Below are 25,642 nucleotides of genomic sequence, written 5' to 3' on the forward strand. Positions count from 1 at the left end.
TAGACAACCTCTGGGGAGACTATGGTCCAGAGGATACGTTGGTGGAGAAGAAAAGTCAGCCTTCAGAGCCGGTTGAGGACAACTCCAAAGACATGTTGTCCAAAAGATACGTCTTCAATGACATCACCACCTTCTTCACTCTACTGGTGGGAATATACTTTCCATCTGTCACAGGTAGGGTCATGTCCTGTCCTGTCCTGTCCTGTTCTGTTCTCCAGCTCCTAAGAATATACATAACTAAAACACTGTGTGTGTGTGTGTGTGTGTGTGTGTGTGTGTGTGTGTGTGTGTGTGTGTGTGTGTGTGTGTGTGTGTGTGTGTGTGTGTGTGTGTGTGTGTGTGTGTGTGTGTGCGTGTGTGTGTGTGTGTGCGTGTGTGTGTGTGTGTGTGAGTGAGAGAGACTGTATTTTACCCCAGGTTGTTCAGTCTTTTCCACGCAGCTGTGTCTTGTTCCCAATCACCCTCATGTGTCAATTAGTCTGTGTATATAAGTGTTGTCTGCCCTGCCTTCCTTGCTGGATCATTACTCATGTTACCCTCATTCCTGTGTGCTGTCAACCTTATGTTTCTCCGTGAGTCAGTTTTTGTATTGTTTGCCACGTTCAGTAAAGGACTTATTACTTTCATCCTCGACTTGTGTCTCGTCCATCTCATCCTCCACTACCTCCCTCGTGTTAAATCTGCATTCCAGGAATCGTAACGTGTGTGTATGTGTGTGTGTGTGCGTGCGTGTGTGTGTTTTCCAGGGCAGAGAAGGAGTGGGGTGATGGTATCAGGGGTCTGTCCTGTCCTGTTCTGTTCTGTTCTCCAGCTCCTAAGAATATACATAACTAAACACTGTGTGTGTGTGTGTGTGTGTGTGTGTGTGTGTGTGTGTGTGTGTGTGTGTGTGTGTGTGTGTGTGTGTGTGTGTGTGTGTGTGTGTGTGTGTGTGTGTGTGTGTGTGTGTGTGTGTGTGTGTGTGTGTGTGTGTGTGTGTGTGTGTGTGTGTGTGTGTGTGTGTGTGTGTTATTGCAGGTATCATGGCTGGTTCCAATAGATCAGGTGATCTGAGAGATGCTCAGAGGTCTATTCCCATAGGAACCATACTGGCCATCGCTACCACATCCTTCATCTGTATCCTCTACGCTATGCAGTGTGTGTGTGTGTGTGTGTACATGCATATGTGTGTTCATTACATCTTGCATACAAAGTGTTTGTCATGTCAGTTTGTGCGTGTGTTTCTTTTTTTAATGTATTCGTTCAACACAACCCATTCTCATGCCCCCTGCCTCACATGGTCACACCGGCCCCACAACCTCTGTGTGTATTCTTCATGCACTGTGTTTGGCCCTCTGCACTATCTATAGTCTCTGTGGTTGAACCTACATTGCGCTACATTGGTTGGTGGCGAGTGCAGCCATAGACCTTGACACTACTGTCAGAGTGAGACACACTTTTACCAAACCATAGCCCTAACCTTAACCACACTGTTACCTTAAAACTAATCTTAACCCTGAACATAACTGTTAATCTAACCCTTATTCAAATCTAACCTTATACCCTAACCATAACAGTTCATCAAACCTGAAAGTAACACGCCGACATTATGGGAAATATGCTTACCGTCTTCTCCAGAGTCAGACAAGGAAGATATATACCAATTTCCTCTCTGTTCAGTAGAAAGCTATGTTTCTGTCCAACAGGTAGGCTACCTGCTCTGTCATTAATTTGTGCTAAGCAAGGCTGGCTTGCAGCCAGATAGTTTTCTACTGAACGCATAGAGAGGAAATTGGTATATATCTTCTTGTCTGACTCTGGAGAAGACGGTAAGTACATTTCCCATAATGTGGGCACGTTCCTTTAAAACAAACCTTAACCCTGAACATGATAAAAAAATGAGGTGTTAGTGTAGTGTAGTGGTTAATGCACTTGCCTCCAATTTACAGAGACTGCTGGTTCAAGCCCTGGTTGAAGAAATATTTTAGTTTGTTTTGGGGTTAACGCTCCCTGCTGGTAGTGCACCGTAACTGCACCTTCATACTGTACCTATGTGTCCTTTTCACACACCATCATCTTTTATTATGACACTGACACATTATCCTGTAGTGGACCAGTGTGTGGATGTCATGCATTTGCATTACATATACATATACATATACATATACATATACATATACATATACATATACATATACATTACTATACAAAAAGCATGAACACATTTGAGTTTTTGTGCACGTGAGTGTTGGTGCATGCGCATGTGTGTGTGAGAGAGTATATGACTGAGTATATATTGCCATCTTAACTCTCCCTTGTCCAGACATCTCCTGTGTGGTTTTGTTTGGAGCCTGTATTGAAGGAGTGGTGCTCAGAGACAAGTAAGTGATCCTTTGAAATATAACATATTTCATTTATATGACACTGTTACGTATAAACTGACAGTGTTACACTGTTAAAAAGTGCTTTAGATAAAAAAAAATCAAACAATGAAATGTATTGCATATTGTCATTATTTTATGTTGGAAAGAAAACGTTCCTTGATTTAGAAAGTTCTTGGTTGTTATTGTACTTTATTATGTATTGTATTTTATTGTTATTATATTTATCATGTTGTTATTGCACATGTATTGCATTGTTATTATATTTATCATATTGTTATTGTACAATCATATCAACCACTTTTTGCTGTTGTTTGGATGCCCAGGTCCTATAGCTAATAGACCGATAATAGACTTGAATGTTTGCTGGATCTCCTCTCCACTCCTCATAAATGAGTCATTGTATTTCCGTAGAGTACCATGTCATGGCCAGGCGGGCTGCAACATGGGTGTCTTTTTTCTCCCCACTTTCTATTTTTTCTCCCATCCCAATTTCGTATTTCCAATTCTCCCCTCTCGTCTTTATTTTTTTTATTATTTTTTATCTTTTTCCCCCTCCTTTTTTCTCCGTTTTTCTCCCATCCCAATGTTAGTCGTTATGCCAATTCCCAATCCCCTTCCTGGTCGCTGCGCACCTACCCCCTACGATCGGTCTGGGAGAGTGGAGGCTACCACGTGCTTCCTCCGACACACGTCTAGCCAATCAACCGCTTCTTTTCACCTGGCAGCGCGGACTCTCACTGAGACGGTGTAACGTGTGGAAGGATCACACTACCCCCCTTAGATCCTTTCCTCGCTGAGCAGGCGCCCCGACCGAACTGTAGGAGTCGCTGTTTACAACGACCAGGACCCACCCACCAGCTTTCCCACCCCTAACACTGCCAATTGTGTTAGTATGAACGACCGGCCAAGCTGGTAGCAATGCCGAGAGCTGGGCTCGAACCCAGCATCTCCTGCACTAGTGGCGAGCGCCTTGCCCACTGCGCCACTTAGTGGATAGAAGCCTTGCATCACGTGTCCCCTCCGGTACACGAGGAGGCAGCCTGTTGCATCTTTTCACTGCAACAGCTCGAACTCTCAGTGGCGAGGAGTAACGCGTGGGAGGCTCACGCTGCCCCCGTCACTTCCTATTTCCGCCGTACCGGCGTCACCCAACCAACCTGTAGGAGTCGCTGTCCACACAACGTCCGATCCCCACCCACCGGCTTTTCCACCCTCTAACACTGCCAATTGTGTTAGTATGACGGCCGGCCAAGCCGGTAGCAACGCAGAGAGCTGGGCTCGATACCAGCATCTCCTGCGTTAGTGGCGAGCGCCTTGCCCACTGCGCCACTCAGCCACCGCAACATGGGTGTCTTATGTTGGTAATGTTTGTAAAAATGTTTGTAAAATAGACCTATATTCTGCTTTTTGATGAGTTAAAAAAGCCAACCACATATCAAACTCATCAACAATTAATGTGATATACCCCACATTTATATGGTCAAACAATCTTATGAAGTGGGGCTTCAAAAGTGGGGGAGGGGCCCTGCTTGTTCTCACGGGGAACGTGTAGGGTAATGGGTTATAAGGAGTTAATGTAAATCAATATTGATTGTCTTCACACAAATACTGTAATGTCTTTGTCCCAGGTTTGGTGACTCAGTGAAGAAGAACCTAGTGATTGGTACACTGGCGTGGCCATCACCTTGGGTGATTGTGATTGGCTCGTTCTTCTCCTGTTGTGGGGCGGGGCTTCAAAGCCTCACTGGCGCCCCCCGGTTGCTACAGGCTATAGCACGAGATGGCATCATTCCTTTCCTACAGGTGTGTGTGAGCTCTCTCTCCCCCACTCTCTATTTTTCTCGCTCTCTCTCTCTCCCACTCTCGTTTGGTCATGGTAAGGCTAATGGGGAGCTCACTCCCCCCCCCCCCCCTCTCAGGTGTTTGGTCATGGTGAAGCTAATGGGGAGCCCTCTCTCTCTCTCTCTCTCTCTCTCTCTCTCTCTCTCTCTCTCTCTCTCTCTCTCTCTCTCTCTCTCTCTCTCAGGTGTTTGGTCATGGTAAAGCTAATGGGGAGCCCACGTGGGCTCTGTTAATGACCGCTGGGATCTGTGAGATAGGAATCCTCATCGCGTCCCTCGATGCTGTGGCCCCAATCCTCTCCATGTGAGTCTGTGTGTGTGTGTGTGGGGGGGGGGGGGGGGGGGTGCATTGGGATGAGCACATGTATTTGTTTGCGTGTTATACATGTAGCCTATGAGCAGATGTTTGTAAGCATGTGGGTTTTTGAATTTGAGTGTGTGCGTGCAGGCGTGCGCATGTGATGATATATTATCTATGGACTACAACTAAGGATTCAAATGTGTAAATGTGTAAATGTGTGTGTGTGTGTGTGTGTGTGTGTGTGTGTGTGTGTGTGTGTGTGTGTGTGTGTGTGTGTGTGTGTGTGTGTGTGTGTGTGTGTGTGTGTGTGTGTGTGTGTGTGTGTGTGTGTGTGTGTGTGTGTGTGTGTGTGTGTGTGTGTGTGTGTGTGTGTGTGTTCAGGTTCTTCCTGATGTGCTATCTGTTTGTAAACCTGGCCTGTGCCGTCCAGACTCTACTAAGAACCCCCAACTGGAGACCTCGCTTCAAGTTCTACCACTGGTCAGTCTCCATTCTTTGGGTTTATAATCACTTTCATGATTATTTTTGTGTCAGACCAGTTCACTGCTTCTGAACTATGACCCATGGTGTACTTGTTTGAATTGGATTTTTATAATACTAGATCTTCTGTATCATTCACCGCCGGCACTCTGTTTGTTCATCAGGACCCTGTCCTTCCTCGGGATGAGCTTGTGTCTCTCCCTCATGTTCATCTCTTCCTGGTATTATGCCCTCGTTGCCATGGTGATAGCGGGCTGCATCTACAAGTACATTGAATACCGAGGGTGAGTTGAGAGTTTGCTTTCATACGATATATAGATATAAAGAAGGAACCAGCGAACCTCAGACATTTGAAGTAGACGCAAATCCACAAAGCTGCTGACTCATGCCCACCAAGTCACGTTATTGTGACATCCAGTGTCTGTAACCCCTTATTTATGCTTGATTATAGATGATAATTTTTTCAATAATTGTGGAGTCAAAGAGTCAGTTATAGTGGCTTTTTGATATACCCCGACCCAGGAGTCAACCCTGCCTTGTTAATGATACGAGGGCTGAAAGAACGCTCATATGTATTCTGAAGCCAAACATTGATATGGCTCAGGACAGAGATAAGAGATAAATTGATGCGATTCAAACTGTGCGTGTGTGTCTCTCTGTATTTGTGTGTGTGTGTGTGTGTGTGTGTGTGTGTGTGTGTGTGTGTGTGTGTGTGTGTGTGTGTGTGTGTGTGTGTGTGTGTGTGTGAGACTGTCACTGTTTTTGTATTGTTTGCCACGTTCAGTAAAGGACTTATTACTTTCATCCTCGACTCGTGTCTCGTCCATCTCATCCTCCACTACCTCCCTCGTGTTAAATCTGCATTCCAGGAATCGTAACGTGTGTGTGTGTGTGTGCGTGCGTGCGTGTGTGTTTTCCAGGGCAGAGAAGGAGTGGGGTGATGGTATCAGGGGTCTGTCTCTGAATGCAGCGCGCTATGCACTCATTCGCCTTGAGGAGGCGCCAACACACACCAAGAACTGGAGGTCAGTGTCTGTGTGTGTGCAAATGTGTGTTTGCATTGGGGCTGGAAGTTATACAGAATATGAAGGTATGGCGTCATGGATACATGCAAAGGTGTGGGTTTTTACTATACTGTCGTCCACAATGTATACATATCGTAATTTATATATATAATTTATATTGTTTAGTTAAAGGGGAACTATCTTATAAATGGCCTTTTTGAGTGTTTAGCATTGTTTCCTAGCTATGTGAACTTATATTAATATGATCTATGTCTCAAAATTCTCATATTGGCGCATTCTTCCAATTCTCCTCTCACAATATTCACCCTCACTGAACTGAGTCATTTGAAAATGTGCGCGATATGTGATGTCAGAGAGACACCGCTGCATGTTAATGTTCAGGCGAACCAGAACCATTACCATTGTGGCTGCACCCCAGGCCACATCAGCTCAAAACGGCTTAAGATCTTGAGGTAGAAAAATGCTGTTTTTGAGGACTTGATTAGAAATACAAAACAATGAATAAAAAAATATATATATATTACAGAGGTGTTCCATAGACTCACAGGAATTGTGTAAAAGTGCCCAAATAGTCAAAGAAATAGTAAAATAGTTCCCCTTTAATCAAGATTCCTTTTAACAGTTTTAAAAAGTAAAAGAAAATAGACCATTTCAATGAAATTAAAAATGTATTGACAATTGTGTTACATACAAAAATGTCATATCATATTGTAATTTGCACTGGAAAACTATACCGTCAAAATGATATTTTGGGCATATTGCCCAGCCCTAGTTTGTCTGTGAAGGCAAAGTGCTTTGAAAGTTTTGATAATTGACCTATTTCAAACCCCACCCTCTTTTCTTGATCCTCCAATTACAACTGTCGCTCGTCCTTGGGAAGGAGATAGGTCCATTAGACAACTTGTTATCATATCACTGTGTGGTGAAGAACTATTATTTTCTTACCCCCTGGATGTATTACACAGCTATGCACCACTACGTCTATTCGCTTTAAATGGTTCAACTCTTCCTCTGCCTTTGGCTCATCCTCCTCTTCTCGACTTGCCTGTTCCTCAGTTGTCATATTAGGACCAGACAAATTCACATGCAAATCCATGTTGTCCACAACCAATAGCTCGCTAAGTCTTTGTTACTTGTGTAGCAACATATAATGTGTAGCAAGTGCCACATGCAACATACATGCAAATATGCAACATACATGTAACATTCCAGTGTAGTGAATTAGGCTCTTTAAATGTAAACAAGAAGTGATTCCGCTCAGGGTGTCATGTACCGGTTCCTATATTGTGGTCATAAGCATGAACGGAAATCAACGTTATATAATTTGCTATTCAGCATCTGGCATTGCTAGCTCTGGGCACTTACGAGTCCAATGAGTCCTTACCATGAGAGTTAGCTAAGCCTTTGACCAGAGTTACTAGTCATCTCTCATGCCTGAACAATGAAGTGAAGGACAATGCAATTTGTTACAACAGTATCGTTCTCTCTAGACCGCAGCTCCTGGTTCTGTGTAAACTGGATACGGATCTTGGAGTGAAACACCCTCGCCTCCTCTCCTTCACCACACAGCTCAAAGCAGGGAAAGGACTGACCATAGTCAGCTCTGTGCTGGAGGGCAGCTACATGAGCAGGGGGAGCGAAGCCAAAATGGGAGAACAGGTGAGTGAGTGTGAGAGAGAGAGAAAGTAAATTTTATTTAATAGATAGAATTGAAGGTACTAAGCATCTGAATATTGTAATTTCCTCCTACTCATAGACACATGGTGACACACACGTGTTGATGTGGTGTCTGTGTATCATTGCCACCGTTACGTACCCCAGTGGGGAGACGCAACACTATAGGCCACAGACAGGGTAGGTGAGGGTGCAGTGACACAAAACTCAAGACAATTTGCAAAATAATAATATTTATTTCACAAAATTCAAATCAGCAACACAGAGAGCAAGGAGGACTTACCAGTGAGCACCAAATGAAATAAAAGCCCACCCCCCCCCCTTTACAGGCGCGGACGCCCCAAAGTACAGGTGGTGGTGACTCTAAAGCTGGTGTCTTTAACAGTAGGTCGCCTACGTGATGCAAAATGTAGACCCAGGTTATCTTCCTGTCCTCAATGTCCCTGTGTGCAAAACAAAAGATTAATAAACAAGAAAAACAATCACCATAGGCTGGGTGACGAGGAATAAACAAATACACAAACAGGTTATGGGCAAAACAGAAATGTACAACTACCAAAACGCCAAACAGGCCACAGCTCTATACAACACACAAACAGCACGAAACTATACTAAAGTCCTAAACTAACTGACACAGCACAAAGTGCCAGAGCCTTCACCAGCTCTATACCAAAGACACACAAAGATGAGCTCCCACGCAGACACAGACCAAGTATAATTACCACCACACACAGACCAAGTATAGTTACCACCACACACAGACCAAACGAACCAGGGAGCTAACTTAACACTGCACACAAATGGGTATATGAAGGAGTGTGGAGCCTGATTGCCTGACGAGCCTCAGCTGCTGCTGCTGCTGCTGCTGTTGTTGCTGGAACTGAGACACCTGAGAGTGGGGATATGTAGACACAAGAGGGAGACAAGACAACACCAAACAAAACATGCTTATATATACAACAGATAACATACATTACTCCCTCTATATACATACATAAGGACACCGTCCGTAACAGCCACCCTACACAGCAATCAGTATTTCTGCTAGCATGTGCCTGTATGCTTATGTGTGCGTGCATGTGTTGTGTGACATTTTCTGCTGACAAGAGGTTGGTGAACTGAACAGGAAAGGACAGTGACATAATACCCTGAGACAGTACTCATATGTACCAATACAAAAGGACATTTAGGATTTCACATAGAGCTCTGCAGTCGACTCCACCACACTGGAAGACACTTGTTTTCCTATTGGACTTTTTTTCCCGCTCTTAATGAGGATATCTTGCATTTTATGGACTAACCTTTAATACATCCATAATAAGCCATACTATACACACCACTGCATTTAAATCAAATGAACATTTTTGAATTTCCATTGTTTGAGCAAGAGAACTACGATACCCAGCACACCCATCAGTAGGTTTATAATATGGAGTTGTGAAATTACCGTCAGAGGGGATTGGTCCGGTCACCGGGAGGCGAAACCAGAGGTGGTCACTTTTTCAAAACGGATGCTCGTTGGTTCGTTGGCCATCTTAGCTTTCAACCGATGTATTGGTTCAGAGACACTAAAACAGTGGGATGCCGTCAAACGAGGGCAAATGTGCTGTGACGCGTGGGCGGGGCATCGGACCAGGGGCGGATTTAGGATTGTAGGAGATCCGGGGCTTAGCCCAGGCACGCCCCCCTCCACGACAGATTTCTTTTGAATTTAATGAACCTGTACGTGCAATTTCCTGCAATATAGAGCCTTCAATCTTGACCAATAAAGCTGCTCTTTTCACTATAAAACTCAGTTAACCATAACGTAGTTATGGTTAGATTTATATATTGGGGGGGGATATATCATATTTTTCATATAATCAAAAAGTGGTGGAGCAAGATCATACCTTTGCTCCCCCAAGTTCAATAGTGGGAGAGCAGAGATGCTCCGAATGCTCTTATGGCCAGGCGTCTATGATTCACTGATACAAAGTAAAATAGTGCAGTGCAATAAAATAGTTAGTAAAATAGAATAAAATAATGCAATAGTGCATTGCAATAAAATAGTTATCATCGTATTTTTTCGGGAGGCCGGTAAGGAGTGCATTACAGTAGTCGAGTTGGCTTGAGATAAAGGCATGGATCTGGTTTTCAGCGTCCTTTTGATTTATAAATGGCCGTACTTTAGCTATGTTTCTAAGGTGGAAGAATTAAGTTTTTGTCAACTTGTTGATTGTGATTTAAAGCTTAGGTCTGAGTCTACCATAACACCAAGACTTAACTCACTCAAATACAGTTAGCAGCTGGATAGACCACAGATGGAAATTAGCTTCTGCTAAATCTGGTGCAAACATATTTTCATGTAACAATGGTGAATTGTAAAAAAAAAAAAAAAAAAAAAAAAAAAAAATTAAATAGATTCGGGGCTTTTCAGAATACATCCGGGGCTTGAGCCCAGGTAGCCACCCCCTAGCTCCGCCCCTGCATCGGACGTTAAGAGGTTAAAAAGGGAATCATTGTAAACCTCCCCCATTCCTCTTTAGAGGAAACGGACAGAATTGTTATTTTTCTTGGACAGGTGTAACCTGCGCAAGTCCATTTTATTGATTGGAAACCTACCTAAGTGACCTCACCTTGGAATATAGTCCTCTTCATAAATCAAATGAGTTACATTTGTTTTTAAGAGTCCTCTAAACGCTTGAATTTTTCAATAGTTTCAACAATAAATGAAATACGCCTGAAAACTGAGATCCATTGTCTCTGATGCCGGGGGACTTCAGCTCCGATGACAACACTGTGTCCAGCTCACCGCCTCCTTTGTGGCCATTATCATGGCAATGTTCGCACTTCTTGCTGTGAGCCAAAATCAAGACATAAAACAAATAGCTCATTCATTGCCTTTGATTAGGGACTTTTGCTGCTCTTCAATGACAGTCGTTGTTCAGTCCCGCCCCCCTCCACTCCTTCCTCCTCCGTCTGTTTCATCTTCCTTTTCTCATCCTTCCTCCTCCTCTTTCTCCTTCCTCCTCTTCCTCCTTCCCCTTCTCTTCTCAAGTAAACTTTGTTAATCAAAAATACATCCTAAACACAAACTCTGTATCAGTGGCTACTGTTTTTTGCTGGACCATAATTGGGTTATCTGTTCAAGCTGGATCATAATTCCGGAGTGGACTAACTGTTTATGCCAAGGAGTCCAAGTACCGTAGTTGCAGTTATGTCTCCCTCTACTTTTATGCTAATTGGTAGTCTAAAAGTTGTGTAAATTAATTCCAACTGTGCCTTGAATGGTGATCAACCCTTCACATAGAACAATCGGACTGAAATTGTCATTTTGAACATATTTGCCTATTTCCATTCAACAAGTTGTTCACTCAACAAGTTGTCCACTCAACAAGTTTTTCACTCAACAAGTTGTCCACTCAGCAAGTTGTTCACTCAGATACGTTGGCTTATCATTACCAGGTTGCCCTCTTTCCTTGATCCTCCAATCACAACGGTTGCTTCCCTAAACTTTGTTCGTCAGAGGAAAACAACAGTTGTGATCGGAGATAGGTCTTATTTTTTAGTAAATCTATGTTTCCCTCCCATTACCCCAACCCCTCCCCCCCCAGAACTTAAAGTCAGCCATGTCAGCGGAGCGTACCAAAGGGTTCTGTCACGTGGTGGTGTCCTCCAACCTGAGAGATGGATTCTCCCACCTCATCCAGACAGCAGGGCTGGGAGGGATGAAACACAATGCAGTCCTAATGGCCTGGCCTGGTGGCTGGAGGCAAGCACAGGACTCCTACCCATGGAAGAACTTTATAGGTAGATGAATGAGGCATGACAACATTATTAGGACCTACACATTTGTCTTATTCAGTCCAACCAATGGGGGAAAAAAACTGATAACACATATTCACCATTAACTAGTCGCTTAATAGCATGTATTGGTTCTTTACTAGACGTTATAAAGCACCTTATTCTGCATAGACCCTTAACTAAGAGTTTTCTCTTAATAACCGACTTTAATATGCACTTTATCAATGCAAGTTCTTTATGAGTATATACTAACTGGTTGAACTGATTGATTTTCATATTGATGTATTTTTTACATTCAGAATTCATTAAAGAGATAATTGTAATTTATTTAGTAGAAAATGGGACTTTTATGATGAGTACACCTGTGATTTAAATAGGAAATTCCCTCTCTCGCAATTTTGAAATGCAATTTCCCCATTAACCCCACATGCAGTATCAAGGACAACATTACTGGTAAACGGGAACATGAGAGGTCTATTGAATGGAATGCTAAGATGGACATCTAGAATTCCAAGAAGAAATTCAGGAGCGCTTGGTTAGTGTAGGGGCGGGAGGGAGAGGGGGGCCAAGGGAGTTCAGGGTCCGAATGGCGGTTGGGAAGAAGCTGTCCTTGAAGCGGGTGGTTTTTGAAAAGATGTACCCTACCCACCAGAATCTCTGTGGTTCTGTAGGTGAATGTAAACAATCTGTCTCTGTTCTTCCAGAGACAGTGAGGGAGACCACCTCCGCCCACCTGGCCCTACTGGTTGCTAAGAACATAGACAGTTTCCCCGGCAACCAGGAACGACTTAAGGAGGGCACGATTGATGTCTGGTGGATCGTACATGATGGGGGGCTGCTGATGTTGCTGCCATTCCTACTCAGACAACACAAGGTGTGTGTGTGTGTGTGTGTGTGTGTGTGTGTGGTGTGTGTGTGTGTGTGTGTGTGTGTGTGTGTGTGTGTGTGTGTGTGTGTGTGTGTGTGTGTGTGTGTGTGTGTGTGTGTGTGTGTGTGTGTGTGTGTGTGTGTGTGTGTGTGTGTGTGTGTGTGTGTGTGTGTGTGTGTGTGTGTGTGTGTTCCAGCATGATCAGCAGTTTTCTGACACTTATCAACAGTTGCAATTACAATGACCTTGTAGCCTACAGTACCCTACATGTGATAGAAGTATGATTCTCAGACTAACAGCTGAGAAAGCTAAACAAAATAACAAGTGAGGGACTTTCCTATGAATCATGTTGAAGCAACCCTACCTTGTGTTCAAAGTGCTCTAAACGTAAAGTTGACTTCACCTTGGACAACTCGGACAACCGTTCATTGTTCATGAACATACAAAGGATTATGTGGGCCATAAACTACACATATACTAATTCTAGAATGAAGTAGAACGGATCTGTGACATTGAGCTTTTTACTGATTTTATTCATGAACTACAATGGATCTGTGACATTGTGATTTTTTTTTGTATCCAATGATGCAGACCTTTGGTTGACTGTTGACCTATTCACTAACTTTGAGCCAAAATTATAAAGAAATGCACAAGTTATCAGTTACAGACAGACAATAGGCTGACCCTGGTACTCTGACTGTGGTGTTAAACTGACTTTATAGCATCATCATTATCATAATTTCTCTCTCTCTCTCTCTCTTCCTCTATCTCTCTCCCCCTCCCTTTCTCTCACTCTCCTCGCTCTCTCCCTCTCTATCTCTCTCTCTCTCCCCCCCTCTCTCTCTCTCTCTCCCCTGTCCCTCTCTCCCCCTTTCTCGCCCCCCCCTCTCTCTCTATCTCTCTCTCTCTCTCTCTCTCTCTCTCTCTAGGTATGGAGGAAGTGTAAGATGCGTATATTCACGGTGGCCCAGATGGACGACAACAGCATTCAGATGAAGAAAGATCTCCAGATGTTCCTCTACCACCTGAGGCTGGACGCAGAGGTGGAGGTGGTAGAGATGGTGAGTGAGTACAGTAGGCTGGATGTAGAGGTGGAGGTTAGCCCCTTTTGGTACTGTAAATCACGCCAACATTGTTGGACGAGCTAACCCTCCTTGAATATACAGTCCCTTCCATCAGTGTATTTAGACTACTTTCACTGGGGCACGTGCCCCAGTATCGATCAGCTGTGCCCCAGTGATCAATGTCCCCAGAAAAATAATAATAATAATTTTTTACTTGAAATATTATAGTGAAATATTTTGCACTGTTGTCGCATTTATCTTGTTGAAATCCTCCAACAGGCTCTTTTTTGTAAGTTGACTGGTTTGCACACCCCTATGACAGCTAATACATGGTACATCCCATGGTGCTCAGCTGTCAGCAGTCAGCTGGCCTCGCGCAGTTCACAGGTAATCACACAGTGCTGCGGTTGCATTCTGTCATGATGGCAACCCCTGCTAAGAAAGTTAAAGCAAAGGAAATTCGGGCATTCCAGCCCTCGTGGACAGACTACTACGGGTTTGTGTGTCAGAAGGACCGTGCTGTGTGTACTTATGTTTAGAAAATGTAGTTTGCCGAACGTCGGGTGTGAAACGCCATTATGAGACGAAGCATCAAAAAAGTTTCAAAGATCAGGGCCCCGTTCCCCGTACCTGGATAACTGAGTTAGCCGGATAACTTTCGGTGAAGTCTGACTTAAGCCGGACATTCCGGCTCCCCGTACCTGGATTGTCCAGATCACCATGACAACAGATCCAAAAGTTTGAGCCTGGTCGAAAGCAGGGTTTAAGTTCAACTTAGCCGGATCAACCATCGCCACGCCCCCGCAAAGAAGTGACAGCCCGTTTCCTGAAATTATTCCCACAGTCTACGATCTGCATTATACCATTCTGAATTACGTTTTTGTGCTCCATTCTTCCAGAGGGGGCTTTTGAAATGTAAAATAGACCCAAAATGCTGATACTAAATTCACTTTGTCCTAAATAATGCACGTTATATATACCGTGGCGCTCGCTCGGTGCGATGTACACATTTATGTGGTTATTTTAATTGTAACTGGGATTAAGATGTCTGATGAGATGCGCTGTTTGACGGATTTGAGAAATTGAATGAGCCGTTGACGTCACATTAATGAATGAGGATAAAGAAATAAAACTTCATTCAAAATAAAGAATATTCTAAACACGGGTCTCTCGTTCATTAATGTATAAACAATGAATTTATCCCATCTGGCACAGTGGCTCAGCGGTAGTGCTCAAGCCTGCCAACCCAGCGACCGGTGTTCGAAACCCCGTGTTTCCAATATAATTTTTTTGAATATAATATTAATGATTATACGCCAAAGTAGCCTGGTTTTAAGTTAAAATATTATAAATCTACATGCATTGAGGATGTCATTCTTTATATAGCTCTCAACGTGCACCAAATTGAATTATTCCTATATTGCAAAAAGAAGGAAAAGACTAGGGTTTCGAACCCCGGTCGTCTGCGTGAAAGTCAAAAGAACAACCCGTTAGACCACAGTGGAGATAAGTAAAAGATCGACCACACATCAATCAATGGGTAAGAGAGCCGTATCGTAATTCTGTATAACAGTTTAACTAATTATTTTCGCTAGCAAGATCTCATTTGATTATTCAATCCAGCAGGCAAGTTTAAAGAAATATAATCTGATTGATTGAGGTAATGAGGGACTTAAAATTAGCCTATAGATAACGCATTTAACTTGTCGGCGAGGCGATTGAGCCGTATTGCAATCTGTCAATAAAGTTTTAAATCAATTAATCAATCAATGCCGTTAGAGAATCAGGATCTCTGCCATCGATACGTGCTGGCTTTTCAACTGAAGCGGCCGCGCGCATTTAGCCTGGGTCTCAAGTCTGAATCGAGTTAACGAGACTGAATCCACCTTCGAGGAACAGGAAAATCCCGGCTTCAAACATCGGGTTAACTGAATCTGGATAATGACATCTTGATCGACTTAGTTGAACCAGGTACGGGGAACGGGGCCCAGGCGGATCAGGCAGAATCTATTAAACGTGCCGTGGCCAGGTATGGGAAGCAAGCCAGCACCCTCAAAGTGTTCACGAAAAACCATGCAACTGAAGCAAGCTATCGCATTGCTCATTGCATTGCGAAATGTGGAAAGCCATTCACTGAGTATATCAAGGAGGCTTTTCTCTGTAGCTCAGATGTTTTGTTTGAAGGCTTGCCAAACAAAGAGACAATCAAATCAAGGATAAAAGAGATCCCCATGTCAGTTCGAAGTGTCAAGCGACGCATCAACGAAATGTCCGAAAATATCAGAGAACAGCAAACAGCTGGATTAAAAGATGCTCCGGTGTGCAGCTTAAAGGGACCAACTACTACCCCAGATAACGGAGCTCAGTAAAGCAAAACAGGGCCAGGGATCTCACTGGCAGCGACATGCAGGTAGGCAGCTGTTTATTTTCCTACACATGTTAACTTGAACGTCTTTCTCTCTCTCTCCTCTCTCTCCTCTCTCTCCTCTCTCTCTCCTCTCCTTTCCTTTCTCTCTCTCTGGCCTTGCTCCGGTGGAGGGATTGGAGGAGGGTGTGCCATCATGTTAACGTTAGCCTCAGTTAAACCTTGCGACGACTGAGCTGTGTTCTGGTCATGTGACACTACACATATTTAATTGAGACCCTTTATTATTTCAATTTAGCTGGAAATACATTGATACATCATTCAGTAAAATGTTCAGAGCCTTATAACAAAAACATTATTACGGTCACCATTGTGACTAGTGGGATTCTTTTGACTCAAAATGTGAGTATTACCAAGTCACCTTGTGTTCTTAAAACAATGACAATAAACATAGTTTTATTAGGTTGAAATAATGTGGTTGTGTACTTATTTTTTCTGTTAACTTATTATGGATTGAAAACTGAAAACCAAACAAAATGTGCTATATATAGCCTACCGTCTGCGTCGAATATGAAATAAAGGCATCTAAATGATAAATGTTTTCTTTAAAAAAAACAAGCTCAATCAAAAGATTCTACATAATTCCAAAATAGTGAAGAAAATGACTTTAGGAAGAACAAAGGCAGAGGCTCTGGTCAAATACATCCTTGCTCCAAAGGCAGTGGGTGATGTTCTCAAGGCCTTAACATCAGACAAACTCCTCCCATTATCCATACAGATGGATGCATCTAACCTAACCCTAAAACCTAAAAATATTTAAAAATTAAATAGTTAAAAAATCTGCCCATTTTCGCCCAAAAACCGGGCAAAAAAGAGAAATTCCGTGCACGCTTCCGTGCGCCCGCTTCACATCCCTAGGTGCCCCCCTGGGCCCCAGTACAGTGCTTGGTCTAGATACGCCCCTGGTCCCTTCTATGATGATGTCAAAATCCCACAATTAAGTCGCGCTGTTAGGCAACAAAATGCTCATCGTACAGGTCTCGCACAGACATTTCAAAGGTACTCACAGTTGCACAAGGGTTTCAGACAGACACTAGGGTTTGAAAGCTCGGCATTGCTAATAAAACAGAGTGGATTAGCTGACATTTTAGTTTATTTTTTATTTTTATTTATTATTCAATTCTTTTTTTTTTTTTTTTTTTTTTAATATACGTTAATATACAAATTGTAATAATTTGTCAGGGCCAAGATTTCAAGAATTTTCTGAATCTGTATTTTATAATATATTCTTAGTAACTCAGTCTTACCTTTCTCTCTCTCTCTCTCTAGCATGAGAGTGATATCTCAGCCTTCACCTATGAGAAGACCCTGGTGATGGAGCAGAGGTCTCAGATGCTGAAACAGATGCAGCTGTCCCGCACGGAGAGGGAGAGAGAGGTAACCAGCATACGCCATAGAACCAGGAAAGAGGGAGAACCAAGAACCATAGATCCAAGCAAACTAGCATCCTATGCTGAGAGAGAGAGAGAGAGAGAGAGAGAGAGAGAGAGAGAGAGAGAGAGAGAGAGAGAGAGAGAGAGAGAGAGAGAGAGAGAGAGAGAGAGAGAGAGAGAGAGAGTCTGTATCATGGATCTGTAAATTGGAATACCATGGCCGGTAAATGGTCAAACTGAAATTACCATCAAACTACCATGATACCTTTTTGTAAGGGTTGATTTGGAATCATTGGACGAAGATTTATTGAGATGTAATACATTTTTCTCCATTAGAAAGACATTATTGAGCTACAGATGCACTTGATTTGCTTTTATTTGATTATTTATTTTGTTTTTACACTCTGCTCTTTTAGTATTTGGAAACACACATTTACAGCTCACTACATTTTAGCTGATGGTCTTATCAAAAGCCAGTCACAGTGCAGACAACATTCAGTTACCATGATCAGAAGTAATCTATTAATAAAGAACAATAGTTTAGTTTAATTTATTAAGTTACTTAACAGGGGCCATGCACAACTCAAAAGTTGGGCCAGAATTAGCCACATAGTAAATTTACATCTGCAGGAAGATATTCAAAATGAATATAATTAGCAAAGTTTACAAACAGTACATCACATATAAAATAACAAAATCATACAAAATATACATTAAAATATATTACAATATACTGTATTCACTAGCCAAATATACATTTTGACAGTGGTCACTTTGTCAAAGATACAATATGTATTATATCTTTTTCAAATGTAGAATTCTGCCTGATTGTCATATTTGTGCCTACTGCAGAGGCCTGTGCACTATTAAGATTTACATCACCTGCACGTCACACAGGAACGTCACACAGGAACTTGGAGAAAGATAACACACATCTTGTCTGTGATCAATGGCCCTCTGTTGGTCGGTTCTGTTGTTGTTGTTGACATTTCAACCCTCCTCCCCCCCCCCCCCCCGACTTACTGCTTGCAATGCGATTGGACAACGCCTCAGATTCAGAGCATCACGGATGAATCGCGTGGCTCGATAAAGAAGAAGAGGACTTCAATCGTCGAATCCCATTCTTCGCACATGCTCCAAGTTCCCAGGATTATCATAGATGAGGTAGCCTTGGAAATAAAACATCTCATAAGCAATGATGTCTACCCAACATCCATCCATCTCCATCCGCCCCCCCCCCCCTTCATCATAATGGTCCAACGTCTCACAATGTTACTGTTACTGTCTGTTTTCTGGGGGCTGACATCATGATTAGAACGTGAAATTAGTGTTATTTTCACTCTCAAGTCTCATTCGATTCATCACAACAGAAAGAAATTGAGAAGTTTGGACCATTTCAACAACTTTGCGGTAAGTATGAGGAATAAGTGGCCCAGGTTATGTTTAGGTAATATAAAATGCTTCTAAGTCAAATAAAATGACATGACATACCGTCGCCCCGGGAGATTATTCCAGTCTATATGTTAATTTGCCTGGTTGTGATATGAAGCAAAGTGTAGTGGTACATATGTAACGGATGGTACCGCATAGCGCAGTCACGATGTACTTCAGATGTTGTGAAGTGACTGGGGCGAGTAGCGGTGCTATGGGTTAACCTTCTTGGTATAGCGGTCTGTGCTGTCGATCCGTGGTGCAGCAGACCACGGGTTCGAAACTCCCTCTGGGAATCGAAGTTTAAGGTCACGACGATATGACAACCGTTACATTGGTGCCGAATGACCCGGATGCCTTGGGTGGGGTGGAGTGAGTTTAAGGGGGGTGAGTGTAATGGATGGTACCGCGAAGCGCAGTCATGATGGACTTCAGATGTTGTGAAGTGACTGGGGCGAGTAGTGGTGCTATGGGTTAAACTCACTCTCACCCTTAAAAGACACAGACACGTTACAAAGTGAGTGAGCAGTGAGTTCACTTCTTGGTATAGCGGTTGCCCGCGGTGTGGGAGACCACAGGTTCGAAACTCCCTCGGGGCATCGAAGTTTAAGGTGACGATATGACAACCGTTACACATATACAGCCGGGAAGCAGCAGAATGTCTCCCTTCTGTTACTTACACCTGCACACAAGGGATACTTCACTGTTTTCCGTCTGTCTACCTAGTGTCCCCTTGGCTGGTGTCCATCTAAAAGGCACTATGGCTTCGGCAGCACCCATAGAATTAGAAGGTATAGAATGGACATTTCTTTTCAAATCAACTTTCCCGAAGGACCTTTTGGTTGGGTCATTGAGACAGCATCAAAGGAAACGTGTACAGATCTTGACCTGGCACACGATATAGGGATCTATATGATTATGACAATAACAACAAAAACAAAAGGAAAACATACCCCCACGCGGACAAATACCAGTTTTAGTTGAAGCGTTTGTAAGCCATATGTAATATGTATGGGGCATCTTAAGACGGCAACCTTGAGACATTGGATAATGTTGCCTTGGGAAAACGGCTAACATTAGTCATAACGCCATAGGAGGAAGGAGTATTCAGCATGGCCAAGACTAACAATTATGAATAGTCTCAATATGCCACAGTACAGTACAGTATTGCTCCTTCCACCTAAAAAAAACAAATAAACGTATTCCTTCCAATTGTGATAGTTTGAGCAAATATGCCACGGTTAGAGGACAACAATTATTTGACTTTTGATGATATGATGATACTGACTCGTGTGTGTGCACTTGTCACACACTATCTGTTTCATCTGATTTCCATGACCGCTTTGATTCATGGTTCATAGTAACTATCAGGAAGTGTCCACTCTATCCATTTTTATTCTATGGCAGGAGTTCTTGTGGAAGTTAGTGTCCACAATAGATCCCACTATCCCATCCTGTCCATTTCGCCCTGCGCCTCCAACACCCTCGCCTGCCACCACCCTACAACCCATTAAAGACCCATCTAGATCATTGTTTTCATCTGAAATGCTGACCGATAGTTGTTGACCCACTAAAGCATGTTGTTTGTTTTCATTTTCACTCTTTGCCGTTTATCCGGCTCATGCCTTTAATGCAATTGCTTTTTAAACAAATCCAAACAAGAGTCCGTGTAGCCCGGTACAATGAACATAAAAGTCAACGGAACCCGGCAAAATACCATCAGTCTTTCAACCTGTGATGACACACCTGTCTGTGTCCTCTGATAGGCCCAGCTGATCCATGACAGGAACACAGCGTCTCATTCTGCCATGAATGACAAGGCCACGCCCACCACTCCGGACCGCGTCCACATGACCTGGACTAAGGACAAACTGATCAACGAGAGGGCAAAGAACAGAGAGGCTAGCATGGGAGTCAAAGACATGTTCAATATGAGACCGTGAGTAGAACTACTGTAGTAATGGTAGTTATATTGTTGACATCAATACTTCAGGACCTAGATCATCATGACCCAAAACACTGGAGTCAAGTTCTGTTGCTAATTTCATCCTTGATGTCTCATCACATTACTGGTTGTTTCCTGCCAACATTTGTTGTTTGTTTTTTTTTATCATAAAATGTGATATTTTTCCTCCCTTTCCAGAGAATGGGAGAACCTGTAAGTTAAAGTTTCCCTTCACTTCTTTAGTTTGCATGTGCCATGCAATTTGTTTGCATGTATATGTGTGAATTTGCACACGCTGTGCATGTGTGTGCTTGTGTGTGTATTTGTTGCACTGTTCTGTTCTGCTCTGTTCTGGCATTAAGCATGACATCACAATCAATTCACTTTCCGTAAGATTGATAAGCATGTCGTCTGCATGCTGCTTCCTCCCCTCGGCCCCCTTCAAGACTAGTCTTTCACTAGATAGATGCCTGTTTGATTTCAGGATGCACGTGGCTTGTGTGAAAGAAACATCTCTCTTTCATTGTCGCTTGGAGATGAAAGGCTAAATCGTGCATTTCTTTACTCGCAGCACAGCGTTCTCAATAGTGGCCTTTGAGTCATTATTAATTGTAGATGAGCTTTCATTTTATTTAGTTATATTTTAAGATAAGAACAACTCTATTGTCCCTGTGGGGGGAGTATTCTGTTGTCACAGTAGTACAGCATAGAAAATAATACATGAATGTCTCTTTCTCTCAGAAAGGTCTTGGTTACCCCAGAGCCATGTTGTTTAGACTGAGTCTGGACGTTTTCTGTGGCTGTTATGTTTGTTCCACATTCCTGCCTGGACTGTTACTTAGGGCCTTATGACAAATGCAGATTTTTAAGGGTTTTGTTTCGGAAACGTTTTAGTTTAGTGGTCTTGAAAATGGACTACAGTACACATTGACATGGTAGAGTAAACCAGAGAATGCTCGTCATCAGAATTGATGGTTTTGCCATTGACAAAACAGCCATAGCAACATTGTTAGAGAGATTAAATCTTTGTGCACCTACAATGTAGCAAAGTAATTTCATAGCATAGATTAGCTTTATATTTTTTATATGAGAGTGGGCAGTCCATAGTATTTTTACGGCGTGGCGCTGGCCGTGACTACTAGAACAGAGTTTGTCTGTATCTGTCTGTCTGTCCCCTCAAAAGTAGACCAATCACAGCTCACACTGCTATGTGCATAATCACAGCTCACGCTACTACACGCACAGCGAACCGCAAGATAACACGTTAGCTAGGTAGCGACGTTAACGTTAGAAATGTACGTTAGCCAAGCTCTTAGCAAGCTAACGTTAGCAACATCTGTTTTATGAAAACAATGAACTGACTTCCATATAACTCATAATGTTTAATATCTTAAATGCAATAAAACCCGTAAACACTATGGTATATTACTATTTCTCTGGGAGTCAAACTGGTAAACGTAAACGGTATGTCATCATGGAAGTGAAGAGATTGTATTGAGATTGAGGTTTATTCTACAATCTGTTGGCAGGGCTGCCCACTTTCAGTAAGTTTGGAGTGACATTTTAGTGTGTGCCCACATGTGAAGCTAATGCTTCGTTCACAAATTAGTAACTTTATCCATAGAAGATTGCACAGGGAAGCCACACCGTTATTAGACTCTGTCTTGTTTCTTTATTGAGACAGTAGGTTGGTAGGGAGAGTAGGGAAGACACAGGAGAGGTTTCTGCCTGGATTTGATCCTCAGCCAGCAGGGGTACATGTGGTCCCAGAGGTGAAGATCTTAACCACTACACTATTTCATGCATTTATGCACAAGCCTTCATGATGTGATGGAAGAGTCACAACCAATAATTGTACATTCCACTAATATGCTTCAACCCTTTGAAGTAACGGTTTCCAAAATGTAGTACAACATGATCAAACCACATCTATCATGGCTCTGGCTCATCCTTTTGGACACGGTCTATGATTTTGCTCACTGTTTACATGTGATTTCTGCAGTAACCAGTCAAACGTACGGAGGATGCACACGGCGGTGAAGCTGAATGATGCCGTAGTCAAGAAATCCAAGAATTCGGAGCTGGTCTTGCTCAACATGCCAGGACCACCGAAAAACAAGGGAGGAGATGAGAACTGTATCCTTTTGTTCAATCAATCAATCAATCAATCATATTAAATGGTCTGCATGGTAGATCTATATCTTCATGGAAAATGTGCCCAGGGCGCATGGGAACACACATGTCAATGTGTTCTGAGTCATACATAGCATACTCATCTGCTATAGAAGCTACCGTAGTTTAGGGGGAATTATCTTCCTCTTCTAGTGCCTTTCTTAAACCTGCACTATTTATCAAAGAGTTGGGCTTCATGCTGTTGGGCACCTTCCCAACAGCATGAACCCCAGTGGAATTACCCATATAGACCCAAGCTGCATATTACATTATATTTCACATTGTGTTCTTGAAGACATTGAGGTTTTGATGAAAATTTGGCTTTCTAGAATGTTCTTGTACAACTCATGTTTAACTGTCACATTTATCAGTCAGCACTTGAAAAAGAATACCTTCAATCCAATAAAACTGTAAACAAAGCGGAGTGAGGCGACAGTTTTCCACAAAACGTCATTCTGCAATTACAGATTGTGCCTTTAACCTGTGTAACTCAGACATGGAGTTCCTGGAGGTTCTGATGGAAGGCCTAGACCGCGTACTGCTGGTCCGTGGAGGAGGTCGTGAGGTCATCACTATCTACTCTTAGCACCATGAGCTTTCTGATTGGTTGGGAGGGCCCAGAAAGGAAGGAGATTGGACATGAGGGCCCAAGAAGGCACATGATTTGGAGGTGGGACATGGGCAGAGCATGTCCGACAGAGGAAATTATGTCCGCTTTCACAACGCCGGCAGAGGAGCAGAAGAGAATGCCACATTGGTGGTGACAGTGGTGCTGGAAGGCAGAGTGAAGTCTGTCTGCTACGCTGTCCAAGCTTGATGTGCTGTCCTAGGGACAGAGAGAGCCCTCTACACGCCCTCTCTATGGATGCCAGCTCCGTATCTCAGCCACACATACTATAGTTCTGTTGGTTGGCCTTTCGAATAATTGTAGAAGCAATAGACTATCTATGTAGCATATTTTGTAAGAAAGTAACTTAATCAGACTTCGAGACTTATAGTGTCACTATCCTCCTTGTGTCTCACAATTTCAACTCTTCCGAATTTGAGCGTTGATCTTTCTTCAGAAAGTTTGGCTTTGTAATGATTATTTTGTGTAAACGGGGAAACATTTACAGATTGGAGGTACAAGATTTTGCATGGTATTCAAAAGGTAGAGGTTTTGCCATCAGCACAAATGATACAGAACAAATTACTTTGCCAACACAGTATAGGAAATGGCTCATTGAAGTTTCAGAATGCTTGACCCTTGAGCGAGGCAGTTACCCCTGAAATCTATCAATATTCAGCTGTTTAAAATAAAGTTCGATTTTTGGTCAAACATGGACTGACTACGGAATCATCGCACAGAAAATACAGATTTGAATAAGGAAAGAATAAGCCATAAGATTGTATAATGTAACTATGCAATGATTTTGTATCACACCAATGCAAAAACTCAATTACTATTTATTTACCATGCTATTTTTAAAGTTGATGAGGTTTTATTACACTGCATTATGTTCAATTTAGACTTGATGGTAATTGAAAAAAGGCTCTATTAAGGCCATGATACAGTCGACATTTGAAAGTAAACTAGATGAGCACATTTTCCAACATGACAAGACTTGTCATGTTGGTCAATGTTTTTTTTTTTTTTCATTGACCACTGTTTTATCCTGATCAATTTGTGACACTTGTCCTGCTGAAAGCAATAGTCCTCATCTCCATTGCTTCAAAATGTTGCCTTTAATTGTATTTACATTGTATTTTGTTTGATATTTTGACTCCATGGCACAGCTACTGTTTTGTACCTGTTTTGGGTGTTTTCTCTTTTAAATACAAATATATTACCACTTTCAGGTGTATGATTGTTTGCTTAGCATTTTCAGAACTAATGCACTATTGACTACTGGCTGTTTAAAGCTATAGAGTTGTAGAATTCTAGAAGATAGGATTCTTAGGGAACATTTCAAGGAAACCCATGCCTGATGAGGTGAAATCAAACGAAAAATGTTATGAAGGCACAAGAAACACAAAGTGTGGAATTCAGCATACAACTTGAATTGTAATGTCAAAATTATTAATTGTGTTTTATGTGACAGTATGCTGTATGTCAATGAATGGAATGAATGCCATGTGTTGTCTTCCTGTGCATTATAGCATGGTTGTTTATAGCTTATTTTGTACTTGTACTAATCTAGATTAAAAATCGCATTTTTCTACTTAAGACCGAAGCTTGTAACAGATATTTACTTGAGTAAAATCATGGCATTAATGTAAAATCAACACAAAGAAAGTATATTTAGATTCAAAGACTATTTTAATATCTTTCTTTGAATACAGTTTCTCTCCTGTGAAATACAAATGTTCAACAAAACCATCAACATTGACTCAGCTAGACCTCTTTCTTATATCCGCAGCGCTAACAGAAATAAAAACAACACAGGCCTATGTTAAAGTGCAGATTGGCTTAGAGGATGATAATGTCTTGTATGAACTACCAGTAATATAAATCATATTAACAACAACAAATGTTCCATGTTCATGTCAGATGATTTTCAAAAAGGTGCATGAGTCAATGCAAAAAAAAGAACAAGCAAAGATACTGCTGAAAGTTCAGAACGTTGAAGATTTTTCACTCCATAGATTAATCTAGATACATTTATTTTAATGCTTTAAATAATTTTAATTAATCTCAAATTAAAGCATAATTAAAAGACAATCTATTTTCAACGTTAAGCCAAGAGAGGCAGGCATGCATACTGCTCACATTAGACCTTAGTGAGCAGCCCAGTACCAACCGCGCTGCCCTGTGCTGGACCACCTGGAGCTTCCTGAGGTCACCACTGGCAGCAGATCACATCGCAGTGCAATAGTCAAGATGACATAAAACTAAACTTTGCACTATCTGACATAAA

At 42.3% G+C, this 25,642-nt stretch overlaps 1 protein-coding gene across 5 annotated transcripts in view; it reads left to right on the forward strand.

The window, feature by feature from the left end:
- Window positions 1–24,580, forward strand: part of LOC311239195 (solute carrier family 12 member 7-like) — a 114,142-nt gene extending 89,562 nt beyond the window's left edge. For 2 of the 5 annotated variants that reach the window (XM_084327477.1, XM_084327481.1), the window contains 18 exons: window positions 4–174; window positions 1,018–1,116; window positions 2,303–2,360; window positions 3,992–4,166; window positions 4,390–4,508; window positions 4,887–4,985; window positions 5,150–5,269; window positions 5,906–6,010; window positions 7,501–7,669; window positions 11,278–11,473; window positions 12,172–12,341; window positions 13,265–13,396; window positions 17,094–17,201; window positions 18,251–18,361; window positions 20,395–20,567; window positions 20,772–20,786; window positions 22,576–22,709; window positions 23,240–24,580. In XM_084327477.1, coding sequence (XP_084183603.1) covers window positions 4–174; window positions 1,018–1,116; window positions 2,303–2,360; window positions 3,992–4,166; window positions 4,390–4,508; window positions 4,887–4,985; window positions 5,150–5,269; window positions 5,906–6,010; window positions 7,501–7,669; window positions 11,278–11,473; window positions 12,172–12,341; window positions 13,265–13,396; window positions 17,094–17,201; window positions 18,251–18,361; window positions 20,395–20,567; window positions 20,772–20,786; window positions 22,576–22,709; window positions 23,240–23,331 — 2,246 coding nt within the window. In that variant the 3' untranslated portion in view covers window positions 23,332–24,580. The remainder of the gene's footprint in view (window positions 1–3; window positions 175–1,017; window positions 1,117–2,302; window positions 2,361–3,991; window positions 4,167–4,389; window positions 4,509–4,886; window positions 4,986–5,149; window positions 5,270–5,905; window positions 6,011–7,500; window positions 7,670–11,277; window positions 11,474–12,171; window positions 12,342–13,264; window positions 13,397–17,093; window positions 17,202–18,250; window positions 18,362–20,394; window positions 20,568–20,771; window positions 20,787–22,575; window positions 22,710–23,239) is intronic. The other 3 variants (XM_084327478.1, XM_084327479.1, XM_084327480.1) reach the window with 3 other exon arrangements.
- Window positions 24,581–25,642: the final 1,062 nt, after the last annotated feature.

The sequence above is a fragment of the Notolepis coatsorum genome (genome assembly GCF_963971535.1).
Source record: "Notolepis coatsorum genome assembly, chromosome: 13".
Taxonomy (NCBI): Eukaryota; Metazoa; Chordata; class Actinopteri; order Aulopiformes; family Paralepididae; genus Notolepis; species Notolepis coatsorum.